Source organism: Nuphar pumila, chromosome 2 (genome assembly GCF_984573655.1).
Source record: "Nuphar pumila chromosome 2, dmNupPumi1.hap1.1, whole genome shotgun sequence".
In the NCBI taxonomy this organism is placed as follows: domain Eukaryota; kingdom Viridiplantae; phylum Streptophyta; class Magnoliopsida; order Nymphaeales; family Nymphaeaceae; genus Nuphar; species Nuphar pumila.
In genome coordinates, this window is record NC_143250.1 from 91205045 (window position 1) to 91227401 (window position 22357).

Here is a 22357-nt window from a genome sequence, read left to right on the forward strand (position 1 = left end):
CCATAAATCTCCATGAACATTCTCAAGAGGTGCATGAACTGTTGGAAAACATGACGAGTCAAGGGGCCATGGTCTAGCTAGACTGGATTGACCAAGATCCGACTCACTATATTGTTGGTCTTCACAGCTCCTGTTGATATCGTGGGGTTTCACCTGTAGACCCGATGCAGAGTCAATGGTATTAGGGGCTGGACCTGTTATGGTAGGTGTGATTATCTCTAAGATGTAAAACAGTCTAAAAATTAGAGATTTTACCAAGTTTGACCTTTGTTATGCAATCCCGGACTCAAATCTAGTTCCAGCTCTCAGAATCGGAACCAGGTCCATGACCACAGGGTCCAGATTGGTTCCAACCTGTTGGCAGCCCCATGAAGGGATGCAAATGGTTAAGGTCCGTGGTTCTCATTTCTAAGCTAGGAATTCCGAGTTAGACTTGTATGAGAGAGAGAGAGAGAGAGAGAGAGAGAGAGAGAGAGAGAGAGAGAGAGAGAGAGAGAGAGAGTAGGCTTGCTCCGAACCACGTTAGATTTTCTTGTGTCTGCGTTTAAGTAGACCTCAGCTTGGCCGTTGCTTTCTTCACAGGCACAATGAACCCAATTAGGTCCAATCCGAATCCAACTCTCGCAATTACTTGTACTTTGTTTCAACTGGGGCCGACCCAGATTCATTTGGTGCGCTAAAATACTTGATTGGCATACCAAGAAAGGATCTGGCATCCTCTCGCCAAAAGAAAACATGGACGTGAAAGAGCTATTCACTAGAAGAGAAATGACCTGGTGACAGAATTGTAAAAGCACATGTATATTTCATATTTTGGACCTAGGGATGTAAATGAGTTGGACTCAGTTAGGATCTAGGCATTACTGGATCCAACTTAATTGGATCGGAACATAGAGGAGCATGCAACAGCATACGGAATAATTTAAATCATTGTTTCAACAGCAAATAACCCGGACTCTGAAGGTGACATCAGCTGCACATGAGTATTTGTGTCGGACACATAACTCAAAAGGTGTCCACTTATCTATAGTTCAAAATGGACATGGAGCTAACCTGATTTGGGCTTTCGAAATCTCACAACATAAATTACCATAATTTTGAAACTGCTCTACTCGGATTTGATATAACGAGATCCGACTTGTAGCTTCCAATTACCACATGGGATACCGAGGTGGTATCCCATGTGGTAAGCGGGGTCCTGTGCCAAGCTGAAGGCCCAGGTTCGAATCCCTCTGCCACATGGGGTTTAAGAGATATCTGGTAGGGGTCGGGCTAACCCATCTTGCCTTTTAAAAAAAAAAATTATGGTTATTTAGATGCAGAGAGAGAGTTTTTGCGGCGGCACGTGGTTTACAACTTTACAGAAGCTGACCTAATTTCAAGCGTCTACAATTTTATGCCTGACTGTTGACGAAATTGATGGGGATTTTGCTAGCATCCAGAAAAGTTCAAAATATTTCTGAAAACACTTTCATCGAGGTACAGGTGGAAGCTACAGTATACGTAAACATGGGGTCGGTTGCGACTCTAACTGGTCCAGCTATTCCATTTGACACCGTTGGCACATATTTGATAATGAAGATATTTCTTGCAAAGGCCAAAAAAAATGATAAGAACCGTCAAACGGAGGAATTGCACAGCATCTCTCTTTCACCTTGTTGCCACTACATGATGAAAAGATGATTCGATCGTTATGTATCGAAATGACATATTGGTCCACTGCACAAGGAACTAACATGTAAATACTCAAGGTATGATCCTATAGCACGAATTACTTCCCACCACCAATCAGGGTTAACGGCTTAACTGGTCCATCTATGCCTCATTTGAGAATTTGAGACATCCCATTGGACAAAGAATGAGTGAGCCGGTCGTATGGCACGTTTTATGCTCAAGTCAGGCACCTCATTTCGGAGAAAGAACGAGCGAGCCAGTACAAAATCAAGCAGATGAATGCGCGTACACAAAGTAATTAGTTGCACACTATTCTAGAAATTAAAAAAAATGTTACCATACATCTAACTTGGATACCCTGCTTGTTTTGAACATCTCAAAAATTGCAACAGTATCAAACTTAATTTTCATTATTTTGACTATTTAGAACCCAAACGAATCTTTAAGTTATCAAATGACAAAAGATGGTGAAATGTAGGGTAGTAAATGCAAGCATCTTGACCGAAGTGGTATCCCATGTGGTAAGCAGGGTCCTGTGTCAAGCTAAAGGCCCAGGATCGAATCCCTCTGACACGGGCAGCTGTTGTTCCGGTAGGGGTCCGCCTAACCCCAGCTTGCCTTTAAAAAAAAAATGCAAGCAACTGGTTTGACAAAAATAAGTTGGAACTGTAGAAACGCAATGATTTCTACGAATTTGCTAACAAGCTTTTGGATCAACTACGATCCAAGTTTTCAGTGTGACACTATGGTGGAATTTTTATCTTTAATTCTATTTAAGGAATGGATCTTAACCACTATATCCTATGCAAACAGAAGACATGAACATGTCTAACCTAGAATATTCATGGAACACCAAAAAGCGTCTAGTTATTCTAATAATGACAGCACACCAACCCCCAACTCTTGATTGCTGTTTCGTGATATCCCCCAATCCATGAAAAATGACCTATATCATGTACCTTCCCCAAAACATCATCTTATCCTTCGTGATATGGAGAAGATTCTCCCAATTTATCTTATTCATGTATGCTTTTCCTTTCTTTTTGAAAGACATCAGAACAGAACCAAGTCATCGAATTGCAAACCAATTACTAGTGGACTTTAGCTAAATGCACATCCACCAACTTTACTGGTTGAAATGATAATGCAAAAATAACCTTTATCTCCCAATTGTGATTGACTAAAAAATGAAAAACACCACCCAAATCAAATGCCACTGCCGTCATTGACATGCATGAAAAACTCACATTCATCCATAATCATAGTCGATCCTTAAGTGCCACATAGAAAGTAGGGGTATTGCCATACTGGTAAAGTGGCATGTCATTGAAAAGCATATTCCTACTAGTATTTCACAATGTTATCAAAATCAAATTGAATCAGCCCCTTTTCAATTCGATGCAGGGGCTGATTCAGTCCCCCCTGTAAAATCAGTTGATTCTGGCCTGATTCAACTACATCAGGATCGATTGAGCCTGAATTGTGTCTGAATTTGCCCATATGTATAATTTTTTTGAATTGTTATGTTGTCATTTTATTTTTTTAAAACTTTTTTTAATAGACCAGTTCGAAACAATTAGATTCAATTTGATCCAGACCAAAGGAGAAAATGTAGGCTACATTAGCGCATGATAGCCCTCATTCAATTCCTCGTTGAGTTTATAAGATACTTCCCCTTTTTTCCTTAATAATGCCCAATGGGGGGGATAACCCCTTGGTTATGAGAGTCACCTATACCATCCAGCTATCATATTCAACCCCAGTTTAGAAGATACTTTTGTTTAAGTAATGACAAGATTATGCCTATAAGAGTACTAAAAAAGCATCATCTTCAAAGAACCCCTCATTCAAAACCTCCTTATACATGGTCAAACTTAATATTTGGACAAAAATAAACTTCAGCCCCTTCAATGCCAGTATTAGTTGATTCACCTTAGGAGATAGAAACTAATAAAAAAGATAGAGAACATGTTGCAAATCATCAAAAGAATCATGCATGAAAAACTGAAATCCAAGACAGAAGAAACTCAAAGGTCATTTTTTTAAATGTGATGGGCTTCTCAGACCTGAATGAAATCCTTGTGTGTATGCTGCGTTCTTCAGAACCATCTGTAATGAAGTGCAAAAAGGTTATAAGAAATCACAAACAATCTATTCCCCTCATACAGATAGGATAAAGCTCAACACAATGATGATCACAATTAACCCGTTAAGGTTCATGCAAGTAAGTCTGTTAAGGACTAAAAATTGCAGACAGTTTCAGAAGAAACATAAAAGTCAAAATTACTATCAGGCAAGACACAAGAAAAGGAAAATAATACATTTGATACTCACTATCAGGTTCTCCAGATCTGCATCAAGACGTTTCCTTACACCAACTGAAACAATGGATCCAAGTTGTTCCCCATGCAACTGAATTGACTCCTTAGTTATCTGCAAAATTTAGACATCAATGAAAGTGAAAATTTGGGAGATAATGAAATTAAGGTCTTACAAAGAGTCTAAAGACCAGCTTAACACCTCTGACATGACCACTTCTGAAGTTTTACTGATGATTTCATCAACAGTTCTCCTAACATCGGATACAGAAGCTAAGTTATCCATGCCTTCATGGGGCTTTTCAGGCTTAATGATTCCCTTTTCTGGCTTGGACTGTGAAGTCACTTTTTTTGCATCTGCACTCAAAAAATACATCATGAAGCAGATAATGAACCCATGCATGCATCCATGCAACTATACATTCCATTCTCATAACCATTCATAAAATCACAAGTATGACTGCTGATTATTTCATTAACAGGCTAAAAGCACAATGCAGTGTACAACTAAAAGCTGTTGATCAATCATAAAAAACTGCATATTCTGATTCCAAAGGATCTGATCTTCAACCCAAAATGCTTGTGGAAACTAAGAATGAATAATACAGCTGGAATAAGTTGCAGATAAATATAACTTTATTTAGTAAGACCACCAAACACAAAGTTTATCCAATTTGAATGAGTCGTATTTTGGGCTGGTATCACATCACCATTACTGCTTGCACCTATGGACAGCAAAAGAAGAGGAAGAAAATGGAGAAAAGAAAAGGAAGAAAATGTTAGTAGACGAGAGAGAAAAACTATAGAGAGGGTTAGGACATGATAAGATAAATTCTTATTTCACTTCAAAAGTATATACAGTTTACAATATAAAGGCTGTGGCAAAAATGCCCTTACCAAGAAATATAAGAGTAGAGACTCTACAAATCTTGCACCAGTTAATGACAAAACCCTGTAGTGGTAAAAACAAATACACTATTTAAATCCTCTTCAATATCATGCAGTTTCATCTTGTAGAAAAGGTTAAGGAAATGTGCTAGTAATCACGAGAACAACCTCTAGAAGTTTTCTCAACTCGTTAAAAGTCACTGTTAGGCATATATTAAATAGCGCTTGTACAAAGCTGTTGAGAATTGACCTTGTAACGCCCCCAAAATCCCGAACTTGTAACTTTTTAGGAAAAAATTTGAAAGCCTTATAATCATTCATTTATCAGAGTTTTAAATAGTAATTAAGCGAAAATTGGTGTTTTTGAAATAACAAGTCAATGGACCATGGGCACATTACTTGGGAAACCTTTCATTTACATAATGGATTTGAAACACCATACATTCAAAACCAAAATAAATTTAAAAAAAATGCAGTTTTAATAATTTAGAGTTTATACATAGGAGGAATTTTCAAGGAAACCCTTATGCAAAATTACAAAAATGTCCTCAAGAGCGAAACGTCGAGAAAAAAGTTTCATCTTGATCTCATCACGTCATTGTGACATCGCTCGTCATACAGACCTAATCATCACATGTACCCATAAGACTGGTCAGTTTCATGAAAAAAAATGGTAGGTGCACAAGTATAACAATTTAGGACAAAACTAACACATGCTTTATTTCATACATGATATGTAATTCAAAATATGCAGAAATGAGCATACTAATCTTGTTTTTGTATCGTTCCTATATTATCTGATGTCTTCGAAGAGTGAGCAAAATGAGCATAAAGAGCACAATGAGCATAATTCAGAACCCAAACTAATATATACGTCGTTCGTTTCCCGGTGTGTAAGTCGAAATAAGTAAAGTGAACATGATAACTTTGTTTCAATATTAGCTGTCCTGAGGGTATGCGCAAGAGAAAAACATAGAAACAACTGAGACTGTCTAGGGGTTTGTTATGCTATATATTTTTGGTACCCCGAACAGCTAGTTGAGTCCGTTTCTAAAGAGACGTCCAGTGACCGAGCGAGAATTCTCTAAAGGCATTTGTGGCAAAGGATGCATCCAACTTCTGCAAAAGTTTCATGTGATCTACCACCTAGAATAATTTCGAGTAGTCTTGTTCCCTAATTCCGATGACTGGGGACACCGAGTCATTTGCTCGAGGGGTGGTTGTTAACAACCTGTTCATCGAAGTCTTTGTACCATCCAATCATCTTCCTTGACGAAAACAAAAAGGCGAATGAGTGCATCAGGTTTTATTTAACTGAAGATTCATTCTACATGCTCTGTCTTTCAAACCAGCTGGAGCATCTTACCTGCGAAGACGATAATCACCAATATGTGATTTCAACAATGTGCATTTTGCACGCTTCGAGGTTTTCATAACCTCGCATCTAATCATTGTAGTACTACATGCCATGCATGTCTAATAGTACCGCTACGATGAGAGGGGTATGGGTTTCTCCGAAAGAAACCCCAGCTCAATTGTTTGGTAAAAGAAAGGATGTAACCATTTTAGTTTAGTTTGACATGAAATGATCTTTCAAAACACTTTTATATCCTTGTGCACTTTGCACAATACGAGATCGCCACGAATCTCTCATCCAGTTATCGTAGTATGCACTCACATTCTCATGCTCCCAACCGGGGGATATTCGGGTCATATCGGATATTGATTTTTGCTCTTTAAAACTATGCATTTTTGAAATGCTCGATTCTCGAAAGGAATTTCTTCTCTTTAAAATTCTAGCACCCATGTGCAAATCCGTGTCTTTTGTAAAAGCACAAGCATACTACAAGTAGGAAAGAGTACGCAATTGTCTATCTTATGAGGTTGGATATATGTACCAATAATACGTATATTACATCATGCAGGTCTGTGCACATTTTATCGCAACGGCAAAGTATAAGCAAGGCTCGATGTGCGAAACTGCATATCGAGCTAAATAAATGCGTAAGCAGTGCACAAGGTACGAAACCGTACCCCGACTAAATAAATGTGTAAGCAATAGCCTGTGCACGTGATAGCGCGATGGCAAAGTAAAAGACATAAAGCAATGCTCGATATGTGAAACCACATATCGAGCTAAATAAATGCGAAAGTAAAAGCATGTGCACGTAAAAGTGTAGCGACAAAGTAAATGACATAAAGCAATGCTCGATAAGTGAAACCACATATTGAGCTAAATAAATGCGTAAGCAGAAGCCTATGCATGTAAAAGTGAGGCAGCAAAGTAAATGACATAAAGGAAAGAGGACAAGGATCGCAAAACTGCATTCTTGAATTAAATGTGTAATGTATATATATATATATATATATATATATATATATATATATATATATATATATATATATATATATTTAATTCACAAGTTTTAAGATTTGTCCGTCCATTGTCTTTTGCGTAACTTTCTCCTACCTTGGAGATCGTCGAATTCACTGACGATTTTGAGCATAAGTGATAAATGGCTCATGCCTCGGTGTGCGCGTAGAGTCCGTTGCGCCGATAAGGTGCGCTAAAGTATTCATCGCACTGCGAAAATACGAACAAGGGAAAATTATTTTTAATATTACGCATTCGAGCCAGGTTCGTGTAGCAGGAGCCAAACCTGACCCTGGTTCGGGCCGCCTGGCTAAATCAGGTCCAAAATCCGGGTGAGCCGAGCAGGGACCCGGTGTTAGCCAAGCTCAGCTCGGTTGAGCTCGACTGACCACAGACTGGGAGGGGGCCGAGTTGGGCTCGGTAAGGACCGAGCTCAACTCGATCAAGTGGGCCGGTAAGGCCCCAACAGAGCCAGGCTCGGTTCAGCAAAAAGGAAAAGCAGGGGATGGAGTGGGCTCGACAACCAAGCCGAGCCCGGACCCATACAGGGAAACACAAGGGGTGGGGTGGGCTCGGCTGCCAGGCCGAGCCCTGGCCCCAACCTGAGAACACAAGGGATGGGTGGGCTCGACTACCACATCCAGGGAACACAAGGGATGGGGTGGGCTCGGCTACCAAGCTGAGCCCGGCCCCATCCAGGGAACACAAGAACAGGGGGTCCAGGGAACACAAGAACAAGGAGGGCAGCTCCCCTCCTTAGCTGGAAAGAGAAACCAGGGAGGGGCAGCGTCCCTCCTCTGAAAAAGAAAAAGGGAGGAGGCAGGGGCATCGCCCCTGCTTGCCGACCAAAAAAATAGGAAGGCAGGGGCGGCGCCCCCGCCCTCCGATTAAAACAAGAAGGGGTGGCAGGCGGCACCGCCCCCCTGCAAATCGGCCGGACACATGCGACGGCAAGAAGGCCATCTGAATCCTGAGAGAGAGAGTTAGAGGAGTGTACTTGCAGGAGCTTCGACGAGAGAGACGAGGTTCTCGTCTGCGTAGGGGGAGGTGGAAGTGTGCAGGAAGAAGGAGATGGGAGGTGAGGGAGGAGCACAAGGGGAAGGGGAGAGAGGCGGGAGAGTCGGGGTCTCCGGCGAGTCGAGGAGAGGCGGGTGGTCAGTCGAGAAGGAAGACAAAAACGAGGGGAGGGGCTTCCTGTTTTTCGTAAAAGGAAACCCCCTCAGGGGTTTAAATAAGAATACAAGGGGGGGGGGACCCAGATCCGGGTTGGATCCAATTGGGGCCAAACTGGATCCAAACATTTTTTTTTCTGAAAAAGCGAGTGTTACAGACCAAATTGTAGAAATAGTGAGTTTGCCCTTTCCTTTTTTTTCCAAAGCATAGAAGAGAGATTTGTATATTAGCATAATAGGACACATCATGGACTGAAAAAAATATGTGACAAGTGGCCAAGTTTTGCACAAGAAAGATTATTCTTATTCACAGATTCTTGTTTGACTTGGATCCCTAATCAATCTTAAAGACATTTCAGTTCATTCTTGCCATTGTTCAAGATGCTGGTGGTTGAAATCACAGGGTATGGTGTTTATTTGGGTACACATTTAAATTTCATGGTCGAGTAGGAGACAAAATAGTGTAGCGTAATCAAGCACGTAAGCTGAATATTGTGCCATGGCTGCTGTTACTGCTGAAGTTTTGTGGATTAGACGTCTTTTGATGGCTTTGCATCAGCCTGTTTATAGATCCTTGTTGTATTGTAATAATTGAAGTGTAGTTGCTAAATCTTGCTCAGCATGGGAAAATGAAGCATGTGACACTGGATCAACACTTTGTGAGATAAAATCTGGAGGATAAGAAAATCCATCCACTTTTTATTAGTAGGAATTGGGAAAAATCAAGCGGCCGATCTTTTCACTAAACCATTATCGATTAAAAGAGAAATTGGTTGAAGGACAAATTGTCCATGGTTCTTACTATGCACAGTTTGAAGGGGCATGACAAGAATCATGTATGGGCCTATTGGATCCTGATACAGATCCAGACACAAAGGTTTGAGGACCCACGTAAGGTCAAGACGTGAACCTAAGAAAGTTTCTTGCGTTGGGTAACTTATTTGTATTGGTTTACCTATGTGTATTGGGTGTCCTATTTGTATTATGTTAACCATGTAGTGTATGTTGCAAGTACAAAAAGGAATATAGAAGTCACGTCCCTGAAAAGAAGGCATCGTTATCTTCATTGTGTATGTCTGACCCGATCCATTTATGTAATGGATCGGGTCCAGATCCAGTTCATGTATTGTAAATTAACATTTTGTAAAGGGGTATTTTCGTACCCTAGTGTTTTACACTTTATTATAAATAGAATGAGAGGGCAGTCACGATGGACCGAACCCTCCTTCATCTGGAATCTCTCTCTCCCTTTCTTCTCTTCTCTCACTGTCGATTAGGGTTTCCTTCTTTCATGGTATCAGAGCCCAACGCGGATCTGCGTGAAGAAAGCCCAGCGTGGATCTGCGTGAGCCGTGAATCTGTGTGAAGAAAAAGCCCAGCGTGAATCTGCGTGAAGAAAGCCCAGCGTGGATCTGCGTGAGCCGTGAATCTGTGTGAAGAAACAAAGCGTGAATCTGTGTGAAGAAAGCCCAGATTTATCAGCCGTGAATCTGTGTGAAGAAAGCCTAGCGTGAATCTGCGTGAGCCAAAATCTGGGAGCAAATCACAGCATGAATCCATCAGCGTCAGCAGAGTGGATTTATCAGTCGTGAATCTTTGTGAAGAAAGCCCAGCGTGAATCTGCGTGGTATTGTGACCCTCAAATACCCAGCGTGAATCTGTGTGAAGAGTATTGTGAACCTCAAATACCCAGCGTGAATCTGTGTGAAGAAAAACCTAGCGTGAATCTGCGTGAATCTAGACCTATCAGCCGTGAATCTCAAAGAATCACAGCATCAATCTGTGTGCCTTTCATCAGTGTGCTTCTATCAGCAAAATCTGTCTAATAAAATCAGGTTCCCCCTTTCCTTTGTGAAAATTCGATCCTCTTTCGATCTGTGGTTTAATCCCTGCTGTTTTCTTGTTGTTTTTCCTACATTTAATCTATGTTTTCCCTGCTACCTGATAATCATTGTTAATCTGCCTCTCTTGATCTGTGATTTCCTTCCTGCTGTTTTTCCTGTTGTTTTTCCCTGCATTGAATATGTGTTTCCCTGCTACCTGCTAATCACTGTCAATCTGTGATTTCCTTTTCTGTTGATCTGTATTCTTTTGTTGATTCTAAAGAGAACTGCCTGCTAGTAGCCATCTGTTTTTCCTCATCTGAATTTTTTTTTTTCTGTTAGCCGAGTCCCTTGTTTTTCATACCTAAGTGTCAGTTCAAGCATATTCATCAAATGGATTTTACTCACGGGCAATCATGTCTGTCCTCAAGTTTTCTTGGTCAACTAGTCTCTGAAAAACTGAATAACTGCAATTTCTTAACCTGGAAAAGATAGATTATTCCGTTTATAAAAAGTCAGGACCTCTCTGGTCATCTGGATGGATCGGTCCCACCGCCTCCAGAATTCCTTTCGCAAGAAAAGGCGGACGATAAAGGAGAACAATCTGTTGTTCTTCACAAGAATCCAGAATATGTTGCTTGGATGAAGAGAGATCAATCGTTAGTGGCATACATCACTTCAACTCTTTCACAGGAGGTCCTTATTGCTCTTTCTGATGATTGTTCGGCAAAGGAACTGTGGGATACGTTAGTTCAAACATATTCACAAATTTCTGAGGCAAGAATTATGTTTCTTAAGCGAGAATTTCAAATGCTGAAGAAAGATTCCATGTCTATTATGGAATACCTGAATAAAATGAAAGGCATCACAGATCAGTTGGCGGTTGTTGGGTGTCTTGTAAGTGAAAAAGATAAAGTACAACAAACCTTGAGTGGATTGGGGCCAGACTATCATGTTATGACGACAACCTTACTATGTCTACCAGAACTTCCAAAGTTTGAAGATCTTCGTGCAAAATTATTGCAATATGAGATGAATCTGAAAGGTTCCTCTGAAATCTCTCATGGGAATTCCGGGACACAAGATGTGCTGGCTATGGGAATGAGTTATGGTCGAGGTAGAGGAAGTTCTTTTCGAGGAAAAGGAGGCCAAGGGAGAAATAACTATGGAGGTCGTGGCATACTTCCAACACCCAATGTCCAGGGACAACGACCCATTCCCACCTGCTTCCTTTGCAACAAGAAAGGGCACATTAAAGCGAATTGTTGGTTTAATCCCCAAAACAAAGGGAAAGCTCCACAAGCAGAGACTAAAAAGGATGGAGAAGTAAGAGTTACTGTTGGCAGCCTTGACAGGATTAAATATGAAGCAAAATGACAAAGGAATTTGGTATGTCGACTTCGGAGCAGCTACTCATGTTACAGGTGATGTAGGTAAGCTCTTGACTCTTACACCTTATGTTGGAAAGAATAGCATAGTTACAGGAGCCCATCTCCTGTGACTATGCTATTCTTTCCAACATAATGGGATAAAGAGAAGAGTGTCTTGCCCTCATACACCTCAACAAAATGGGATTGCTGAGAGGAAGCATCGACATATTGTTGAGACGGCAATGAGCATGATGCACGGGAGTAATCTCCCTATATCATTATGGATTGAGGCCTTCCACTCCACAGTTCATGTGATAAATTGCTTGCCCATGAATATCTTAGAAAATAAGTCACCATACTTCTCTTTTTTTGGCATACAACCTGATTATCATGAATTACGTGTGTTTGAGTCTGTTTGTTATGTGCACATTGATAGCTCACTTAGGCACAAGTTCCAAGATAAGGCTTTGAAATGCAGGTTTATAGGATATGCAGAAGATTACAAAGGGTACAGGTGCTATGATCCCCTGAGTAAGCGTGTCAAAATATCAAGGAATGTTATTTTCGATGAAATGAACTTTGCTGATCAGGATACTAATTCAACTATGGTGGATACTGATAACTCAAGCTCCAGCATTGAGGTATACTACCCATGGTTAAATTCAGAACTCTTCTCCAACGGTACAGTAGACTATCCAGAAAATTGCAGTCAGAATGAGCCACATGAGGATTCAGCCAATGAGACTCAAACGGAGGAAACTGTCACATATGACTTGGAGCCAACAAGGTATAAGGGTATTGTGTACACTCGGCGAGAGAAAGAGCCCTCATTCATTCCTTGTATGAACACGGATCCATCTGGATCATCCATTTCGCAGCAAATGGATATCAGAAGATCTTCACGGATTCAACATCCGCTTGACAGGTGGGTAAGTTATAAAAAAATTTCATTGGATTTTCAGTTATTCTTGACATCCATAAGTAAAGAGGATGAGCCTCTTATGTTCTATCAAGCTGCGAGCTCTAGAAGATGGGTAGAAGCAATGAATGAAGAAATGGAGGCCTTACATGAATGTGGCACATGGGAGATTGTGCCTAGACCACTGAACAGAAATGTCGTTGGGTCAAAATGGGTGTACAAGATAAAATATAAACCAGATGGGAGCATCGAAAGGTACAAGGCTCGACTTGTAGCCAAGGGATTCACACAAGAGGAAGGCCAAGACTTTGATGAAACTTTTAGTCTTGTAGTTAAGATGGGGACTATTCGTATTGTGTTGAGTCTAGCCATTAAACATGGATGGACATTGAGCCAGCTGGATGTAAAAAATGCTTTTCTGCACGGGGATTTAAAAGAAGAGGTCTACATGGAACAACCCACTGGATATGCAGAACGAGACGCCAAAAAATATGTATGCAAATTAAAGAGAGCACTCTATGGTTTGAAACAAGCTTCTCGTTCCTGGTTCGACAGTTTTTCTCTAGAAATACAACGGCATGGCTTTTCTAGGTCTCTTCTGGATCACTCATTATTCATTCACAATGAACAAGGAGCTACTACTCTTCCGTTGATATATGTAGATGACATCATCATCATAGGGAATTCTAAAAGCCACATTGAGCAGGTGAAGAAGTTATTAAATCAGAGATTTAAGATGAAAGATTTGGGAGAGCTGCGATATTTTCTTGGGGTAGAAGTTGATAACAAGAATGATACACTTACCCTTACTCAACACAAATATACGCTGGACATTCTCGACAGAGCAGGCATGACAGATTGTAAGCCGTTAACAACTCCAAGTGTTATTCATCAGAAATTGAGTTCACAAGAAGGGGATATATACGGAGATCCCACTAAGTATCGCAGTTTAGTTGGCATGTTGCAATACCTGACTTTTACTAGACCCGACATAGTATATTCGGTTAATCAGGTATCCCAGTTTATGCATGAACCTCGTGTGTCACATATGGAGGCAGTCAAACGTATACTTCGCTACCTAAAGGGTACAGTGGGTGATGGGCTGGTATACAAAGGCAAGGAAGAATTAGATCCAGGCGGGGGCCATGAGATTGTTACTTATGCTGATGCTGATTGGGCGGGTGATCCAGACGAACGACGATCAGTATCCGGTTACTACAGCTTCATTGGGCCAAACTTGGTATCCTGGAGCAGTAGAAAACAAAAGGCGGTTGCTAGATCGAGCACTGAGGCTGAATACAGATCGATGGCCACTGCCACGGCCGAGGGTACATGGATAAGACATCTTCTGACTGAAATGGGAGAACCGATTGCTCGGTCACTGTTGCTGTGTGACAATCAAAGTGCCATCAACATGTCATTCAATCCCATTCACCATAGTCGAGCAAAGCACATTGAAATAGATCAACATTTTATTAGGAAAAAGGTTGAAGACAAAGAGATTGAGCCCATGTATGTGTCAACTAAAGAACAAGTTGTTGATATCCTCACTAAAGGGTTAACAAAGGATAGATTTTGGTTTTTGAAGAACAAGTTGTTCATGGTCCAACACCATGCACAACTTGAGGGAGGCTGAAAAGAAGGCATCGTTATCTTCATTGTGTATGTCTGACCTGATCCATTTATGTAATAGATCGGGTCCAGATCCAGTTCATGTATTGTAAATTAACATTTTGTAAAGGGGTATTTTCGTACCCTAGTGTTTTACACTTTATTATAAATAGAATGAGAGGGCAGTCACGATGGACCGAACCCTCCTTCATCTGGAATCTCTCTCTCCCTCTCTTCTCTTCTCTCACTGTCGATTAGGGTTTCCTTCTTTCATGGTATCACAATACTCTTCACACAGATTCACGCTGGGTATTTGAGGGTCACAATACCACGCAGATTCATGCTGGGCTTTCTTCACACAGATTCACGGCTGATAAATCCACTCTGCTGACGCTGATGGATTCACGCTGTGATTTGCTCCCAGATTTTGGCTCACGCAGATTCACGTTGGGCTTTCTTCACACAGATTCACAGCTGATAAATCTGGGCTTTCTTCACACAGATTGACGCTTTGTTTCTTCACACAGATTCACGGCTCACGCAGATCCACGCTGGGCTTTCTTCACGCAGATCAGTCCCATCATCACTCATCCTATTGGGACGCTTTGTAACTAGTCTCCAATGTATTTTCTTTAGAGTTCTCTCCTTTAAGCAGGTGAGCATGATTCTCGAGGCAATTTTGACGATTTGCAAACATCATCCACTCTAAAGTTTGAGTAAAGATGTCATTATCCAAAATGTGTCTAACATAAATAGCCACACCCATGAAAAAGTTGCTCGACCAGGGTTCCACATAGAGATCTGGAAGTCTAATCTAAAGAGCAAGATATTAGAGACTACTGGCTTAAGTTCCACACCAAGTGTCCTCTGATTAATGTTGGAACGTGAGATGCGATCACTGGATCGTGTTGGGTTTGTGATCCAGATCCCATTCAGAGTTTATATTTATGTTTTAATTGTTTTAAGTTATGTCTTGTAACTGTTTTCTATTACACAAAGGAGAAAAGACTCACGTCTTTCCTGGTTGAGGGAATGTGAGGTTGCAGCCCATATTTTGTCTTCTCCAATTCTGCAAAATTCACATGGTATCAGAGCGACCGAGGGATCATTCTGTCCTCACTGAGATTGGCCTGAAAGGTTAGCTTCTCCTTTTATTTCTCTTCTTGTTCCTCCTTGGTCACGTCAGATCTGGTTCTCCCATTTTTCCATTCCTCTCTCTCGCTCTCTCCTGGTAAGATCTGATCACGTTAGACACAGATTTGTGTCTTCATCTCTTATTTCTACTTGCAGATTTATCTCAAATCAGATCATGCCAGATCTGATTTGATTTCTTGATTTTCTTGGCCTAATTGATTTTTGTTTTCCTCGATATTTCTTTACTTTGTCATTGTGATCACGGTTTTAATCTGATTTTCTATCTCTCCCTTTTATATCATCGCCATATTTTTAAACCCTTCTGTTTTTCTTTAATTCAATTATTTCTCATGAAATCTGGAATTAGTAGGTTTGCACACATAATCTTCATACATATTGTTTGGGGCTCAAGTTCGTTGTTGTAGCCACTGTTATCTGTTATCAGCAAAAAAAAAATGTGGCAGAGTATTATAAAATTATTTGCAGCATATATTGCCCTTTAAAATATGGATGCAAACTCTTCTCAAGCTATCTTGTCTTCGAATTTCCTTAATCAGCTTGTGTCCGAAAAATTGACCAGCTTATGCAGGACCATAAAGATGAGAATGGGGTTGCACTGTCCACCACTATGGTCATAAATCCAGAGTATGTTTCTTGGATGAGAAGAGATCAAGCCTTAGTTGCATACATCACATCTACCTTGTCTCAAGAGGTTCTTCTTGCTATTGCTGATAAATGCACTGCTAGACAACTATGGGCGCATTTAGCACATACCTTCACAGATTTCAGAGTCCAGAATTATGTTGAAAAAGGAGTTTCATAGTCTTAAGAAAGGGACTGAATATTATGGAATATCTTAACAAAGTAAAGTCCCTTACAGATCAGCTGGCTCTAGTGGGTTCAGAAGTTCAAGAGAAGGAGATTGTGCAAGAGATTCTTCCTGGGTTGGGACCTGAGTATCACATGTTGTCCACCACTTTACAAAATCTTTTTGCCTTTCCACAAAATTCTTAATTATGAAAATACCCTTAAGAGCTAGGCTGAAGAGACAAATAGAGGAGATTAGCATGAGCTATTCCCTACTGGCATGAGCCATGGCAGAGACAAAGGAAGTCAAAGGGATGGAAGAGGACGTCAGGGAGGTCGTGGAATATTGCCATTGCCAAATACTCATCCAATTAATCAAGGCAGAGGTATTCCCACATGCTACATTTGTAAGAAACTTGGGCATATTAAAGCAAACTGTTGGTTAAAGAATTATCCCAGTTATAATCTACAAGTGCCCTCTCAAAACAAGAATCAAAATAAGACTCACAATTAAGGACAGCAGATTGGTGAAGAACAAATTTCAGGAGGGCAAGGCACAGTGGACAAACAGTTAGTATGGACAACTCTCTCAGGTCTTAATCTGAAGCAAAATGATCAAAGGGTATGGAAAATAGATTTGGGTGTTGCTAGCTACATAACTGGAGATGAAGGTAAGCTCCTAAAATTAATTCCTTATTCTGGTAATTCAAATGTCATGACTCATAACCGGTGATGGAACTCGTCATCCCATCTCACATATTGGAATAGCTTTTATTCCTTTGTCAAATTTTGTACCTCTTAATCTCTCTAATGTCTTCTTAGTCCCAAATATCAAAAAAACTTTAGTCTCTATTTCCAAATTAGTTGATGATTCAAATTCATGTATTGTATTTACACCTTTTATTTATGTCAAGGACCTTCACATGAAGAAGACATTCGTTGTGGGAGAACGTGTGGGAAACATGTATGTTGTCAGAGAGGATCCATCCCAAAAGCCTGCCATTCGTGTTCTGAAACTTGAATTAGAGTCCAAGATGTCTTGTCTTTTGAATGTGTCTGATGAAAATAAGCCAATTGTATGACATAGTCGTTTGGGGCATTGCAATCGCTCTTTTGTTGAAAGGCTGGTTTCTAATGGACTTATCCCTAAGTTTAGTTTGAGTCCTGAAACAAATAATGTCATTTGTTCTAGTCATCAATTATCGAAGAGTCATGTACTTCCTTTCAATATTTTGAATAAAAGGGCTTCAAAACTTTTTGATATTGTCGATTCTAATATTTGGGGCCCTGCACCCATTGCTTCAGCCTCTGGTAGTCAATATTATGTCTCCTTTATTGACAGTTTTCCTCGCTTCATGTGGATATACTTTATGAAGCATAAATATGAAGTTTTTTGAATCTTTCATAAATTCCATACCTTAGTCAAAAATCAATTCTTCATGCCTATTGTCAACTTCTAAAGTGATGGTGGTTGAGAGTTCATGTAAAATTCGGGTTTTTCAAAAAAAAAAAAGGTGTTTGGATCCAGGTTGGATCCAACCCGGATCTGAGTCAACACCGACCCCCCCCCAGTGTTTTTCCTTTTTTCTTTTTAAAATGGCAAACCCTTCGCCCGACTCCTCTCCTCTGCAAACCCCCTCGCTCGACTCTCGCAGTCGGACTCCTCCTCACGCCGGCGGAAAGTCGGATCCCCTCACGCCCTCTGCAACTTGGCTCTTCCCATGCGCTCTCTTCCTCTCGTCTCTCTCCCCTCTATAGATCCCCCCCCCCCTCCCCCCTCGCCTGAAAACCCCTTGTCTTCCTCTCTTCTTTGTCAAGACTCCTCCGTGCATCAGTAACCGCCTTTGACCCCTTCCCTGCACCGACGACCTCCCACCTCTTCCTCCTCAGACACGGCGAAGCCACGAAACCCCTCAGGTGCGCAACTCCTCTCATTCTCTCGGTGGTGGCAGCACCGCTCGGTGCTATCGCCCTCTTAGAGGCAGTGACACCACTCAGGTGCCACTGTTCCTTTCATCAGAGGTGGCAACACCACTCGACTGCCACCACTTTTTTCACCCCCCTTTTTTCTGTCTATCGCTGGCAGACCAGAGCCACCACTGCTGGTGGCTTTGGCTTGCCAGCAGGGAGGGTGCCGAGCACCCCTCCCCTTTTCTCTCTGTTTGCTTGAGCACGAGCGCCAATGCTACTGCCCTCCCCCTGGTCTCTCTGGTTATGTCGGTGTGAGGGGCGGGCACCGCTCCTCCTGCCCTCTCTCTGTTTCTGGTAAACAACGGTAGGGAGGGGCGCCGCCTCCTCACTCCTCTTCTTTAGTTGACAGGCAAGGGTGACGCCCCTGCCTCCTCTTTTTAGTCGATAGGCAGGGGAGCCGCCACCCTTGCTTCCTGCTCTTTTCCAGTCATCTGGCAAGGGCGACTCGCCTGCCCTCCTGCAACTGGGCTCGGTCTGAACCGAGCCCAGCTCATGCTAGTTGGATCAGGACCGAGCCTAGGCTCGGTCCCTTACGATGACTGGGCAGGCCCGATAGCCAAACTGAGCCCAGCCCAGCCCATGGTCTCGAGGGGACCAATCCCAAGTTCTGCCTCATCCAAGGATGGGGCCTGGCAGCCGAGCCCCTCCCTACTTGCGGCCAGTTGGGCTCAACCAAGCCCGGCTAACCCTGGGTCCCAACACGGCTCGCCCCGATTCAAGACTCGGCTCAGCCAGGCAACCCAAACCAGGGTCGGGTTCGACTCGTGTGTCACGAACCTGGCACATATGTATAGTTTTAAAAAGAATTCCCTTGTTCTTATTTTTGCATAACGACGAATATTTTTAGCGCACCCCATCGGCACAATGGACGCGGCACGCGCAGCAAGGCATAAGCCTTTAAAGACCTACGCCTGGAATCATCAGTGAATTCGACAATTTTTGAGGTAGGAGAAAGTTGCATAATGGACAATGGACGGACAAATCTTAAAACTTGTGAATTAAATATATATATATATATATATATATATATATATATATATATATATATATATATTTCATAGTGATTCAATCAAGCATATCTGTGTCCTGAGTTTGTCAAAAAAAATCATAGTGATTCAATAAAGCATATATGTGTTCTACAGTTGTCAAAACAAATTCATAGTGATTCAATCATGCATATATATGTTCTAAGGCTATCAAAAAAAATTCATAGTGATTCAATCATGCTCGGCAAACTCTTCATTGATTAAAGGACGCAGTTTTGTGATCCTTGTCTTCTTTCCTTTATGTCATTTACTTTGCCGCCATGTTATCACGTGCACAAGCTACTGCTTACGTATTTAAATCAATGACGCAATTTTGCGATCTTTGTTCTTTTTCTTTTGTCATTTACTTTGTCGTTACGCTATCACGTGCACAAGCTACTGCTTACGGATTTATTTAGTCGATGTGCGGTTTCATACTTCGTGCACTACTTACGCATTTATTTAGCCGAGGTATTGTTTCGTACTTTGTACACCGCTTATACATTTATTTAGCTCAATGTATGGTTTCGCACATCGAGTCTTTCTTTATAAATTGTCGTTGCACTTTAATGTGTATAAACATGCATTATGTAATATATGTATTATTCATACAATTGCGTATTTCTTCCTACCTTATAGCATGCTTGCGCTTTACAAAAGACACAGATTCGCGCATGTCTGCCAAAGTTTTAAAGAAAAAGTGAATTCTTGCGAGATTCCAGTATTTGAATATGCGTGGTTTTGAAAAGCAAAAACGAATACCTGACGGTTGCTCATTCGCATCCAAGTCTTTTTCTCAGACCTACGCAGCCCTAAGAGGTACGTACAAACTTTTGTTTGATATCTGAACGACTCGGATACTCCCGGCCTAAAACATGGGACTTTGAGATTTCTAAATAGTGTTGAGGTTTCTTTCTGAGAAACCGATACCGCTTTCATCATATCGGTGCTATCAGACATGCACGGTAGGTTAGTACTACGATGTTTGGATGAGAGGTTTACGGTAACCTCGTAGCATGCAAATACGAAATGAAAAAAAGAAAATCACATAAATAGTGATAAACAAAACATTGAAATTTCTACATGATGTTGGGTTTCTTGCTGAGAAACTGATACATCTTTCATCGTAACGGTACTATCAGACATGCGCGTCATGTTAAGTACTACGTTGACTGGATGAGAGGTTTATGATAACCACAAAGTGTGCAAAATGCACATTGTTGTAATCACATAATGGTGATGATCGCCTTAACAGGCAAAGATACTTGAGCTAGTTTGAAAGACCAAAGCATATAGAATAGGTCGTAAGTTAAAATATAACCTTACGTAATCATTCGCCGCTTGTCTCACGTCAAGGGAGAGGATGGGATAGTACAAAAACTTTGATGGACAGGTTGTTAACAACCACCCCTCGGGCAAATGACTTGGTATCCCCAATCATCGGAGTTAAGGGACGGGACTACCAAAAATTATCCTAGGTGGTAGATCCCATAGACTTTTACAGAAGTTGGATACATCCCTTGAACAAGTGGCCTCTAGAGAATTCTCTCTCAGTCATTTGTCATCCTCTTAGGAGCAGACTCAGCTAGCTGTCCGGAGTATCAAAAATACATAGCATAATAAACCCCCCTGGCAGTCTCAGTTGTTTCTACATTTATTTTGTGCGTACCCTCAGGACAGTTTAATATCGAAACAAAGTTATCATGTTCATTTTACTTATTTTGACTTGCACACCACGAAAGGAACAATGTATATATATTAGTTTGGGTTCTGAATTTTGTTGGCATACTCATTATGCTCATTTTGCTCACTCGTCGGAGACGTCTGATAATATTGGAACGATACAGAAACAAGATTAAAATGCTTATTTTTACTTATGTTAAATCGCATAGCAGGTATGAAATAAAACATGTTAGTTTGTTCTAAATTGTTATACTTGTACACCTACCAGCTTTTCATGAAACTGACTCGTCTTATGGGTACAGGTGATGATTAGGTCGGTACGACAAGCAATGACACTATGACATGATGGTATCAAGATGAGACTTTTTACTTGACGTTTCGCTCCTAAGGACATTTGTATAATTTTGCATAAGGGTTTCCTTGAAAATTTCTCTTTTGTATAAACTCTAAATTAATAAAACTGCATTTTTTAATTTATTTGGTTTTAAATGTACGAAGTTTCAAATCTGTTACGTAAAGAAAGGTTCACGATGTAATGCGCCCAAAGTCTGATGACTTGCTATTTCAAACACCATTTTCCGTTGAACTGATATTTTAAACTCTAAAAAAGGATCAATTACAAAGCTTTCAAACTTTTCGTAAAAAGTTACAAGTCCAGGATTTTGGGAGCGTTACAACTTGGTATCAGAGCGACAGGGAAAACAATGATTCTTGATTATCCGGCATATGCATCGCACTGTAAGTATTATTGTTTAAATTATTTTTATATTTATTCTGATTAAAGAAATATGTTTCAGTTTAGATGTCATACAATGAAATGATCGAATTGATAGATGCCTTGACCGAAGCACTTGAACAACTCCAATCAATGGTCTAGAACCTGGAGCATAAGGTGGATGGGCTGGCTTGCGAATGCACCAACCTAGGACGATATGATAACTATCAAGCTCTCCCGGATCAAATGTGCCCCTGAGATTCTTATGATTGTACATTTTATGGTGAGATGGGTCATTCTGTGAAATAATGCCATCTTAAACAAGGTCACAATAAGAGACAATTGGCCGCACAAGGCTAGGAGGACGAAGTTTCCTCCGTAAGAGTTCCTCTAAGATACTTGGTACTTCAACCTTACCTCCCTCTCCTCCATGCAAGGCGAGGTGTTCGAGTATTGCAAGAAGTAATGTTAAGCAGTACTAGAATCTTTCTTGAAGGAGGAACGTAGAGAATGTTAGGATTTTTTATGCCATTTATAGAGTCGATGAACTCTTATCCAGCAAGTTTTAACCTTTTGTTAAATCAACCAGCAATGTAGAGTTTTTGTAATGCTTCACAGTATATATAAATGTTGTCTTGTTTTCCATGATTATTATAAATCTTGACTTACACGTTCCTCAGTGTGAATCAGTGTTGTGAAAAGCGTTGAGGCGTAGCGAGGCGCTCCACCAAAATCTGAGGCGAGGCGTAAGCCTCGAGGCGTAAAGCGTAAGCCTCAAAGTTTTTTTTTTTAACTTAAAAAAACTATAAAAAAATATCTAAAATTATAAAAAAATAAAAAAATCTTTATTGATGAAGCAACAACAAACAAGAA

General features: G+C 40.8%; 1 protein-coding gene across 3 annotated transcripts in view; it reads right to left on the reverse strand.

Moving 5' to 3' along the window:
* Positions 1-3437: 3437 nt before the first annotated feature.
* Positions 3438-22357, reverse strand: part of LOC149846072 (YbaK/aminoacyl-tRNA synthetase-associated domain-containing protein) — a 65484-nt gene continuing 46564 nt past the window's right edge. For 2 of the 3 annotated variants that reach the window (XM_089996153.1, XM_089996154.1), the window contains exons 10-12: positions 4195-4349; positions 3996-4107; positions 3438-3783 (exon numbers count right to left, since the gene is read on the reverse strand). In XM_089996153.1, coding sequence (XP_089852279.1) covers positions 3665-3783; positions 3996-4107; positions 4195-4349 — 386 coding nt within the window. In that variant the 3' untranslated portion in view covers positions 3438-3664. The remainder of the gene's footprint in view (positions 3784-3995; positions 4108-4194; positions 4350-22357) is intronic. The other variant, XM_089996155.1, reaches the window with a different exon arrangement.